The sequence below is a fragment of the Carica papaya genome, chromosome 5, assembly GCF_054855325.1.
Source record: "Carica papaya isolate Zhongbai chromosome 5, ASM5485532v1, whole genome shotgun sequence".
Lineage (NCBI taxonomy): Eukaryota > Viridiplantae > Streptophyta > Magnoliopsida > Brassicales > Caricaceae > Carica > Carica papaya.
The window spans coordinates 38,962,249-38,974,893 of NC_142313.1; the positions used below are offsets into that span (position 1 = coordinate 38,962,249).

Genomic DNA, 12,645 nt, shown 5'->3' on the forward strand with positions numbered 1-12,645 from the left:
GAAATGATATGTTTTTCAAAATAATTTGGATGCTCAAATTGAGAGAAACTTATTGGATTGAAAGGAATATGTAGTTTTTACTATTGTATAATTTATTTTCTGTTTTTAAATGTATAAGTCACATACATAAAATTAGAAGGATTTCATAACTTTTTACAAATAATATTGATAATATTATTAGAGTTTGAATTAGTACAGCCCAAATATTTGTTTGTTAAGATTATGTGGTTACCAAAATAATATAAATAGAAATCACTTGTACACCAAGCCAATACAAATAAAAATGGAATACACTTTTCCACATAACTATTGCTCTCGGTTCCATGATCTTTTACCTTCATTTCAAACAACAAAGCATGACAAAATACAATACATAAACATCTTTTAGCATAGATTACTTACAATAATATGAACATATATATTTGTACTGAAATGATCAAACTCTCAAACACTGCCTTGTTCCTTGGCGTTGTATACAGCATCACCTACCTGACCATACCCGCCTTTAAGATCCTCTCCTTCTTGTTCGTCGGCCACGTAATCCTCTCTAGCATTGTGCGTGAGGATCAAGCAGATTAGCCAGAAGAGCGAAGCATTGAGAGCCATGAAGGCAGCACCACCAAAGAGACCAGTTTTAGCTGTGGGGCATGTTGAATTCATATTATCGCGCATGTTACGAGTCCGGTGTAGCAATTCGCTACCTGTGCCCCACAAGATCAATGCTCCACCCAAAAGGGATACCATCCTGATCATTAACCACACAAACTATCACTTTGCAATCTAAACAAATTTTCATCTACATATAATATACTTATTTAAGTCAATTTTGACACGTCAACCTTTTTTTAACTTAATCAAATACGGACTACATATATTAAGACTGAAAAATTTACGAGATCTACGTAGTCTCATCTAAAGAATCTAATTGTGATCTTCGAACAAGTTGAAATTTTCTTACCAACATAACATAAAGAGAAAAAAACCATTACATGGCCAATAAATTGTCACTTGCTCACGTCAAGTGAACCATTAGTTATAAATAAGTATATTTCTTACAGAAAAATATATATGTAACTCACAGGGTGATGTTGAAATAGACTGTGAAAGTTGTGCTCTTAAACAAAGCTTGGACAGGAACTGATTTTCCTTTATAGGGATAAAATATGGAGTAGATTCCAACACTCACAGATGCAGCAAGTGATACAAATGATAAAAACCCTAACGCAACTGTTGGGTCTGATGGATATTTGCACACCACAATTCCTTTGGACATTGTTGGAGTTCCAGATGCAGGCTGCAACATCATAGATACATATGTGTATATATATATATGTATACACGTATATAAATATATAACCAGTGAAAGGTTTTGAAGAGTGAATTAAAATGAAAGCAAAAGAGTAAATATAAGACCTTTGTGTTTTCAGCAATGATCCCTAAAATGAAGGAGATGATACCCAGAATTGCCACTGCCATAGCCATGTCTTTGATACTAACAGCCATTTTTCTCTAGTTCGATCAGTCTCCTCCTAGAAATGCATGAGCCGTTTGATACCGAATTTGAAGATTTACAGAACAAAACGTCAAGTCATTTTCTCGCATTTCAAGTTTCGGACTCCATGGGTATCATCTCAACCTTCTGTCATTTTGCTCTTGCTTACCATTTTGGAGTGCCGGCGACATACCCGTTCCCTCTTTCCTACTCCCAACTTAGCGCGCGTACACCACTCTTCCCCGATTCATATTCTGTCACCCTTAAACTGCAAACTTAGAATTAGCAATTGCAACAGTTTGATATTGAAAAAAATGTCTCGTTGCACAGAAAATTAGAAGAAAAAATTACACAGAAATTCTGCCAAGGGAGTAGGAATAATTCCCTTGGGTACGTATGGTTTGGGAGATTTGAAGAGGTGCATCCACAGAATATAAAAGTAGTGAGTGAAGGAAAAACAAGAAAGAACTTTGAAGATTAAGAAATTTGAGTTTCGTATGAAGCCTTGCCAAAAAAAGTATATGGATTTAAAGAGTATATTTGGTGTAATGTATTTTCCAAAATTTCATGACCATATATATAATATTCACAAATTGAGGTGGAGCTAAACTAATCAAGTACTAACACAATTTATTTCTAATCAATTTCATATCTAATAACTTCTAAAATGCAAAGGATATGCCATTTGATTAATTCTTCAAATTTATTATTTATTCGAATTTTTTAAATATAAAAATAAAATTTATATAATTCTCAAAATCTTTATTTTTGTACAATTTAATTTTATTCAAAGTCTTTATAATTCTCAGCTTTTAAATTAACCTTCAGACTTCAAAATTAGCTTAAATAAATCGCATGCGTTATTATTATTAATATATTATTTATATTTACGTTGTATGACTTCTAAAATAATTATGTGGTTCAATTTTTTTTTTAATAAGCGCTCTGTACCACTGCTATATATTTATCATAGAGTATTATATTGGTCTTCATTACAAAATTTATTTTTATTAAAAACCCTAAATACTTTTATTTTATTTTAAATTAATAATTAATACCATAAATTACATCATTCTCTTCCACCCCTTTACCTCTCACCATTTCAATCCCCCTCTGCCGTACGCTTCTTCCTATGCAAATTGTCTTCATCCAACGTACTCGTTATTTAATTTTTGGAGCTTCGTTTAAACAAAATTCACATTCAAATATTTTTTAATCTTTAAATACAAATTATAAATGAATACTAATTTAATAATTATAAGTAGTATTTAAGATTAAACAATTGAAAAATATGTGAGTTTACCATATAAGATTAAAAAATTAATAAATATACGTATTGAATTCTAGGTTTATAAACTTTTTTTAGTTTTTAAATTAAATATGATAAAATTTATTTTCTCATTCTCACTAATAAGTATATAGGTGAATGTAGTACATATTGTAACAACTTAGAAAATAAGAACAAAAAAATGATGAAAACGATGTCGTTTTAGGAAAATCCCAAAATGACGTCGTTTTGGGTAAGGAGAAAAAATGACCAGAGGCATGTTCGCCTCTGGTCGGGGAGGAAAAGGAAGAAGAGGCGTATAGGGCTCTCTTCTCTCCAATTATAAATTGGATAGAGAAAGAAAAAGAGCGAGGGAGGAGAAACAAATCAGAGCAGATAGAGAGAGAGAGAGAGAGAGAGAGAGAGAGAAAGAAGGGATGCAGAGAGAGAGAGAAAGAGAGCTCCAGCAGAGGGAAGAAGAAATGACAGTAGCGCGTTATTTCTAAGCCGCGTTAGATGTAAAGGCTCAGAATTTAAAAGGACATGAATTTGTATTTTAAATGCAGAAACAAACAATAATGTTAATGTTTACATTCTTTACACAGTAAATTAGAATGCCCTATAGAGCTATGAGAATGTCCCTACAGCAGTTCGTAAAAAGAAACGAATAAAATGATTAAAACAAGTAAATAAATATCTTAGGGGTTAACCTCTACTATCACTTGATAGGGTCCGAAATATAATCTACTCACAACCTTTCTGTTAATCAAGATCTGAATCTGACATAGTTAATAGAATGGTGGACTACACTAACCCAGTAAGAATATTACGTTAATCATTGATACGAAAAATCAAAAATTAGTAAAAATCATAAAATAACTAATAGAACCCTTAATTTGAGTAAATTTATTTAATATAAAGAAAGCTATTTATTCCGTACTTACATTACGAGTTTTTCAAAACGATCTATAAAGACAATAAATTCGAATATCATTCTTACGATACATTTACATGAACAATGACAGTAAACTTACCTCATTTCCTACTTACCGGTATATCTGGGAGTCCATAGGATATTCTCTTACTTGTGAACCCAATATATAGATTTGTCAATTAATCTGACTGTTCCCATACCCCATTCGATAATGGGGCCAAACACACCGTCATCTCAATACCTTGTCCAGTATAAGGGTGACCATATCTCCCAAACTCTTCCGATATGGGACTTCTCAGTCCCATCTGACTGAGGTAATGTTCACAGTAGGATTTTCTATGTACCGGATCCGTCCACCCTTTCCCAAGATACCTAGTAAGACTTTTATATATAGATCCCCATCAATAAAATAACCACCAATCATATACCAACATCTTATTTTATATTCAAAGATCAATCAAATAGCATTTAAGTAAGCAATAAAATTTCATACCTTAACAATTAAGAACGTAATTAGGGCATTTTTTTTAAATCAGACAATCAGATAAAAATCACGATTTAAGCAATCAATAAATAAAAAAGTAATTTAAAAGTAATAATTTAAATCACAAAGTGGAACAATAAGCAATTTAGACAGTATAGAAAAATAAATAAACAACACAAATGAGATAGGACAATCATACACTAACTAGTCTTTGGCTCCACTAGTAACCTGTAATTAGTTTTAAGATTTTTTTAATTTTTCACAAATATAAGATATTCGATTATTAAGCCTCTATTTATCATAACAGGGAATAAGGTGAGCGATTTTATCCAGATCGGTGTTTCAAAATGTTGTACAATCTACTACGTTTCCTAATAGATCGTGAGTTTTCTGAATTTTCTCTACGGAAATCAAAATACTCGTCACGTACTCAAAAATACCTCAAAATTTTAAAATCAGTGTTGAAAACCTTTTCGGTCAATTTTATGGTTATGGCATGGCGCCACGGCAGTGCTCCAATGTCGACTCCATAGCCCACAGTGGCGGTTTGCCTCGGGCTAACCGATTTTGACTAGTTTTGGTCAATTTTACACGTATCCCTATAAAAAAATACGTTATGAAGACTCAGTTGGCCATAAAAATAAAAAACTAAAACTTACTGGTTGGGGGGGGTCTCCGGTGTGGCAGCTCCGTCGGTTCTCCTTTGCAGTTGGGATTCTTCTTCGGATAACCTGCACCAGAAAGATACAGCGAACATAATGGTCAAAAAATCATGTGAAATGGAAAACGGGAAGGGGGTCATCGAAGAGGGTTCAGGATTTTGGCCATGGTGACTCCATCGGGCTTTGCCTGCAATTTTTGCCTCATCTGTCGTCCCTTTTGCTCCAATATGGCCACAGGAATATTCGAAATTCAATTTCGATCTGGGAGTCTCCTACAAAAAGGAGTTTAGATACTCCTCTCCTCTTCGATCCAGGTCGTCATTTTATGTCAATGTGGTGCGAGGAGGACCATTCGATGATTTTTCATTTAGGCTGATGGCATTGACGAATCTGAACTGTTCATCGCAATCCATCTCATTCATCCACTCACATCTAAAGAAAGAATGCATTTGGACCATTCCCGTCAACGAGATAAGGTCCGGACTGTCGGATTGCCAGGCACGGGGATTGCTCGTGTGGCTTCCTACGTGGTGCTAATGTTAGCCTGCCAGCCACATGGTGGGCTCTAATTCGTTCGGGTTGCTAATTGGGCCGTCCCACGTGGCCAAACTTTCTCTTCTTGCGATTTAATTCCTTATTTTCAATTTTTCTTTCAAAAATACTATCATATTCAAAATCTCACCCATTCTCCTCAAAATTATTTTCAGTTTCGTTCTTAATCCATTATCTTAAAAATTCATTAAAATTAAAATAAAATCAATTATTTATATACTTTTTATAAATAAAAAAATTTATCCTATGCCAGTTTTTGGGTCTGGGTATTACATTAGGCCCGTGCGAAGAAAGAACCAAATGATAGAAAACCAAAGCAGATCCAAAAACTGATCCATCTACATGTGGCAATGCGCAAGATAAGAAGACAATTTGTGTAGCTGCTCGACGCATGTTTTTGTTGTTCTGCAGCCCTTTCCTGCATGATTTCACCAGATTTGCACTGGATCTAAGGGCGCGAAGCGTTTAACGGTGAGTTCTGGTCGATTCGCAGCGGTTCATGGTGGCACGCGGTGGTTTGGTGGCGACGCGTTACGATTTCCAGCAGCGACACATGACAGTTTCTAGCGGTGATGCGTGTACGCTCCGATAACATTGTGTGGAGGCATGTAATGACGTGTTTTTTTGTGGTTACGCACAACCATATTTGGCATTCAAAAAATCAGGTAAGTGCATTTGTGCTATAAATGTAGTTTGATCTGTTTAAGCGATTAATTAATGATACTCAGTATGTGATTTATAGTTAATTAATTTAATCATTGATAATTAGTAGCAAGATTTCGATAGAATTTTACTATTGATTGTTGTGTTCTTATTTATATTTATTATTAAAATTATTGATGAATTGTTCTACTATGTTTTATAATGTACTGATTGCTATGTAATTGTGAATATATTAAAGATACGTAGAAGAGTTTAGGGTGATAAATATTTACAGTATATGTGTTACAGGTACAAAAAATATTAAATGATAAAAATTAGAAAATTTATTAGCGAGTTGAAATAAATAAATAATTATTAAAAGACTTAAAAAATTCATCTAACCGGTATCAAAGAAAGGCATGTGCATGTGTGGCCAATTTGGCAGGTGATATGAGTGAACTCTACTCGTGGATACGGCCTCAGTTAGACGTGACTAGAAAATCCTATACCAGACGTCGTGGTTGGGAATCTATTATTTGGTGCCTATAACCCTTCGGGGAATGAGGATATGTTATCTGTTTGTAATACCCGGAATTAATTTTAAAAATTTTAAATTAATGTATAAAATTAAAATTTTTAATTTATGAATTTTTATTTAATGTAAAAATTAGGAAAAAATAGGTGTACGATAAAATTGAAAACAATTTTGAGAGAAATTGGTGAAAATTTAGATTTTGGGGGTATTTTTTGAAAGAAAAATCAGAAATTAGAGATCAAAATATAATTTAAAAAAAATGTCCACGTAGGACCGCCCAGTCAGCAACCCCGACGAACGGGAACCTCCCGCGTGACAAGGCAAGCTGACGCGATACCACACAGGAGGCCACGTTGGCGATCTGCATGCTTGCGATCAAATGGTCCATATTTCTTCCCCAGCGCTTGGACAATCTAGATCCGTTCCCTCCTCAGGTGCAATCGGATAATCGTGATTAAACGCAATGAACAGTCCAGATTTATTCTATCTTTAAATGCGATCGTACGGTCCAGATCAAATCGTGATGAACAGTATAGATTCATTTTTTATTTAAACGCGATCGGACGGTTCAGATTAAACGTGACGTACGGTTCAGATTAAAGAGAGACGGATATAAATACCTCACTTTTCACTAAACCCTAACCCTAGCCACCAACCCTCACCGAAGAAGAAGAACCAATCACCAGGAAGGGAGCTGACCGCCACCCACCGTCGTGCCGGGGCCACCTCTGACTGCCAAAAGAGGTAAAAAATTTCTCATTCGCTCGAAATTTAATTTTAAACACCCCCATGACCAAATCGGAGCAAAAGGACCGGTGGATAAGCTGAAAACTACGGGTAAAATTCGGCACCGGCCTTGCAGGAAAAATAAAAAACCACATCTAATGAGGCCATTCCTGATTTCCATTTCGTGTAATTTTTTCACAATTGTAATCACTATTCCTTTTTCTACAGGTTGACCAAAGCAAAACATCTAACTGCAAATGTGAGCTAGCGGAGCCACTATACCGAAAAACTCCACTGCTAGTAAACTTCTGTTTTTCAACTTTTTTGGGCCAACCGAGGCCCCTTAGCGTATTTTCTCACATGGATGAGTACAAAAGCAGCCAAAATCGGTTGAAACTGGCCAAAAATGGCCAGTCTGAGGCAAACTGCCACTGCGGGCGGCAGTGTCATCACTGGAGCATGGCGGTGCCGTCGTGCTGGAATTATGAAATTTGACAGAAAGAGTTTCTAACACCGATTTTAGGTTTTTTTGGGTATTGTTAGGTAGTTGAAGCGTGTTTTAATCTCCGCAGGAAAATTTAGGGAACCCAGGGACTGTTAGTAGGTGCAACTATAAGTTTAACATTTTGGACACCGATTCGAATAAGAATTCCTCACTTTATTCCCTGTTATGGAATTGAAGTTTAATTATAAATAATATAGAATTTTGTGTAATTTAGAAGTATCGATAATTAAAGGTTACTAATGGAGCTGGAACCGATTATTTGTTATTGTTTGCCATGTTTAACTGATTGATTGGTTTTATAGTTTCGAATACATGATAAAACACTGGAATTGATATGATGATTCGATTGTGTTTCCTTGATGCATGTATTGCTTATTTTACATGATTTACAGTTAAATTGAAAAATTGGAAATTAAAGGTAAACGGGAAATCTCTCCTCCGGGCGTCCGCATAACTCTTCTACATACTCTAAGCCATTTGAATGTTCTTCATAATCTTAACTATTTTGACTGTAGTATACTCTACGAGATCTGGGTCGAACAGTTTTCTATCACCCACTTCTTCCCAACATATCGACGATCTACATAGGCAGCCATACAACGCCTCGTACGGGCCATACCAATACTTACTTGGTAGCTGTTGTTGTAGGTGAACTCTACCAGGGGTAGATGATCATCTCAATGGCCCCCGAAGTCAAGAACACAAGTGCAGAGCATATCCTCAAGTGTACGGATCGTCCTTTCTGATTATCCATCCGTCTAAGGGTAGAATGCAGTACTAAGGGACAGTTTCGTTCCCATGACTTGCTGAAAATTAGAACAGAACTGAGAATTAAACTTGGAGTCCCTGTCGGACACTACTATCATTAGCACTCTATGATATCTAACTATCTCCTGGATATACATTCTTGCTAACTTATTTAAGGGGTTGGTCATCCTGATGGCTAAGAAGTGGGAAGACTTAGTAAGCCAGTCAACAATTACCCAGATGACATCATGTCCTGAGTGTGCTATAGGCAAACTTGTTACGAAATTTATTTTAATATGTTCCCACTTCCACTCCGAAATTGGTAATGGTTGAAGTAGTCTGTCTGGGCGTTGACGCTCTACCTGGATTTGCTAACATACCAAATACTTATAAACAAAGACAGCTAATCTCTTTTCATTCCCTTCTACCAAATCGAAGTCGCATACTTTGATACAATCCTCATTCCACTCAAACTTGACGTTTTTCTTTGTGAGCCGAGTCAGAGAAGCTGCTAGGGTAGAAAATCTTTTCACAAACCTACGGTAATAACTTGCCATCCATAGAAAGTTACGAATTTCCTTGACTGAGGTCAATTTTTTCCAATCGAGCACTGCTTCAACTTTTTCGGAGTTCATTGACACTTTATCCTTTGATTTGATGTGCCCTATGAAGGTAGTACGTTCAAGCCAGAATCCACACTTACTCAACTTTGCATATAACTTCTTATTTCTGAGAACTTGCAAAACCTAAGTCAGATAGTGAGTGTGTTCTTCTCTACTTTTTGAATAAACCAAGATATCATTGATGAATACAATGACGAACTGATCCAGTAATTGTCTGAAAGTCCTGTTCATCAAATTTATGAAGATGGCTGGTGCATTGGTTAGTCCAAATGGCATGACCAAGAACTTATAGTGTCTGTACCTGGTTCGAAAGGCTGTTTTAGGAATGTCTTCTACCCTGATCTTTATCTGGTGGTAACCTGAACGCATGTCTATCTTAGAGAAGACTTGGGCATCCTACAACTGATCAAAAGGTCATCGATCCGGGGGATGGGGTACTTGTTCTTGATCGTGACCCTGTTCAGACCTCTGTAGTCAATACATAACATCAACGTCCTATCTTTTTTTCTTGCAAATATGACTCCAACACCCCAATGGGACATTCTATATTGGATGAATCCACTATCCTACAATTCATTGATATGTTTTCTCAGCTCCTCCATCTCAACACACCTCATGCGGTAAGGAGCAACCGAAATAGACTGGGTGCCTGGCTGAAGGTTTATAGCGAATTCGACTTCTCTGTCGACTGGCAGTTCAGGTAGTTCATCTGGGAATACATCCAAAAAATCTCAGACTACCAGAATCTCTTTCTTAAATTTGCCTAGTTAGAGAAAATAGTCGAGTTAAAGTACTTGATAATTGGAAAATTGCCATGAGGGAACAAATATTAAAGAGTTTTATTAATTTGTAAATGACTTCTCATTAGGAGGGTTAAATACAACCTTCTTATGAAAACAATCTATGATGGCGTGGTACACCACTAACCAGTTTTTTTCTAAAATTACATCAAAGTCCTCCGTGTCAATTTTTATTAGGTCCACACTCAATATCCTATATGCTATATCTATGACACAGGCTCTGTATATAACCTCCCTCACTCATGTCATACTCCCAAGAGTATATACAAATAATATAGAATCAAGTCTTTCAAGTAATACATTTAATTTTAATGCAAAAACATGTGAAACAAATGAATGTGAGCATCAGTATCAATCAAAATATGTACACGATGGTTACAAATAGTGTATGTACCCTATACCACGTCTAAGTTGGCTTCTGCATCTTGTTGAGTGAGGTTGTAGGCCCTTCCCTAAATAGGAGGTCTGGTCTATTTCTGATTCCTCGGGCACTCCCATGCATAATGCTAGGCACTACCACATATACAGCAGGTGTTGTTGAGGTGATAGTAAGGTCGGTCCCCATGATCCTTGCCACAGTGCTGGCAAGTCCTACCGTGTCCTGTTGTTGGAATTTGAGGGGGAGTCTGTGTCATCGGCCTAAGTCTCTTATTTTGTTGAACAGGTGCAGTAGGTGCTGGTCTGTGGTGTAGAGCCGAAGGTTTGAGGTTCCCCACTGCTGGAGGAAAAATGCGAAAGTTCCTCTCCACTAATTGTGGCTTGGCCAGAACAACCAAGTAAGTACTGAGCTCGAACACATACAACTGCTATCCGATCTCAGGATGGAGACCCCACTCAAACTTTATTACCTTCTTTTCTTCATCTATCATGCTCTCAGGGGAATACTGGTCCAACTCAAGAAACTTTCGAGCATATTATGATACAGTCAAATCCCCCTAGAGCAAGTGTGCAAACTTTATTTCCTTCAGATGTCGGAGATGCTCTAGAAGGTACTCTGTATGAAAAGCCGTCAAGAATTATTCCCAAGTGACTGGAACGAACAAGGTGGCCTGCTTGAGTTGCCACCAGCGGCTTGTCTTTTCCACCAGCATGTAAGTAGCAAGGATGACTCTCTGTTCGGGAATCACCCTAAGAGTCGTGAAGGTCTTCTCTGTCTCAGCTAACCAGAACTCGACCTCTTCAAAGGAGGATCACCCATAAAAAGTAGATGAGTTTAGTCTTTTATACCTCTCAATATAGCCTGAGTCTATCATAGGAGGAACTGGGTCCTGTGGAAGAGGGACTGGGCTGTGTTGAGGGTGAACTAGATGGCCCTGTGGTGGTACTGAATGATACGGTGGAGGCACCGGATTGTACTGTAGTGGTGCCGAGTGATGCGGTTGGGGCACCGAGGCATACTGTGGTGGTGTCGGGTGGTACTGTGGCTGGGGCACTGGGTCATACTGTGGTGGTGTCGGGTGGTACTAAGAGGAGCAGAGTTGTACCAGGGTGGCTCGAGATTTTCCCGCTGCAGGGGTGGCTCAACCTGTGGTAGCGGGGGAGGGTTAGCTAGCTCCCTCTTTTCCTCCCGGGCCTGCTGGGCAGTGATGATCTCTCTAGCATTTCAAAGAACAGGTCAACATCCTCTCGAAGCGAACCCTCCCAGTCTGTTCGGTTTAGTGGGGGTCTTTCTCTCCTCATCTATCTGTACCTGTATTTCATAAGGAACAGTTGAGTGATAGTTCATTGTTTTTTGTGATTTCTAAGGATTTTGTTTAAGGAATGGTTCCGAGGAACACAGCTCTGATACCAACTGAAACGACCCCAAAAATTCTAAAGGAGATAAATTATAAATTTAGTGCGAAAGCGAAATAAATAGTTATGGTTTACATTCCTTACACAATAATTGAAAGTACTAAATAGGGCTTACGTGTATAACCCTTTTAAAAGAACAATTAATAACCAAAGAAATAAATTAAAAGTAAACAAACTGAACATCCTATTCACAACCCTCTTGTGGATCAGGCTCTGAATCCTAGTTTTATTAATCTGAAATGGTTAATGAAAGAGTGAGTTACACAAGCCAAGTAAGAATATCACACTACTCACCAACACAGAAATGAATGTTGGTAGAAATCATTAAAACAACTAATGGAGCTCTTAATTAAGCAAATGTATTTATCATAAATAAAATTATTTACCGCCTACTTACCGTAGCGAGATTTACAAAAATAAGTTATAGAGTCAATAATATAACACATATCATAATTTTATATGCAATCAGTTAGAACAAAAATTTTCTTTTTCATCAGCCAACTAGTATCCATGGGGGTCCACAGGGATGTCTCAACTACGCCTGAACTCTTTTCTTTAACATTTCTAATTAACGGGCTGTCCCCATACCCCATCCGGTATGAGCACCAAATTACTAAATCTCAATACCCTGTCCGATATGAGGGTGAAACGGGCCGTCCCCATACCCCGTCTAATATGAGCGTCAAATTACCAAATCTTGATACCCCGTCCGATATGAGACAATATTCATGGTAGGTTTCTCTATGTACCTAGGCCGTCCACCGTCCCCAGGATATCCAGTAAGGCTGTCGTTTCATCCGTTCACTTACTCAAACAATTTTTTGTTTATCTTTAATTTTTAATTTCTCAATTCAACTGTAATCACATAAAGCAAGCAATACA

General features: G+C 37.1%; 1 protein-coding gene across 1 annotated transcript; it reads right to left on the reverse strand.

Annotated features, from left to right (window-relative positions):
- Positions 1-237: 237 nt before the first annotated feature.
- LOC148266082 (uncharacterized) lies at positions 238-2,043 on the reverse strand. The gene is made up of 4 exons (XM_088220808.1): positions 1,844-2,043; positions 1,414-1,760; positions 1,080-1,294; positions 238-745 (listed from the first exon to the last, which is right to left on the reverse strand). The coding sequence occupies exons 2-4, from the start codon at positions 1,501-1,503 to the stop codon at positions 445-447; spliced, it is 606 nt and encodes a 201-aa protein (XP_088076934.1). The 5' UTR covers positions 1,504-1,760; positions 1,844-2,043; the 3' UTR covers positions 238-444.
- Between the last annotated feature and the right edge of the window lie 10,602 nt (positions 2,044-12,645).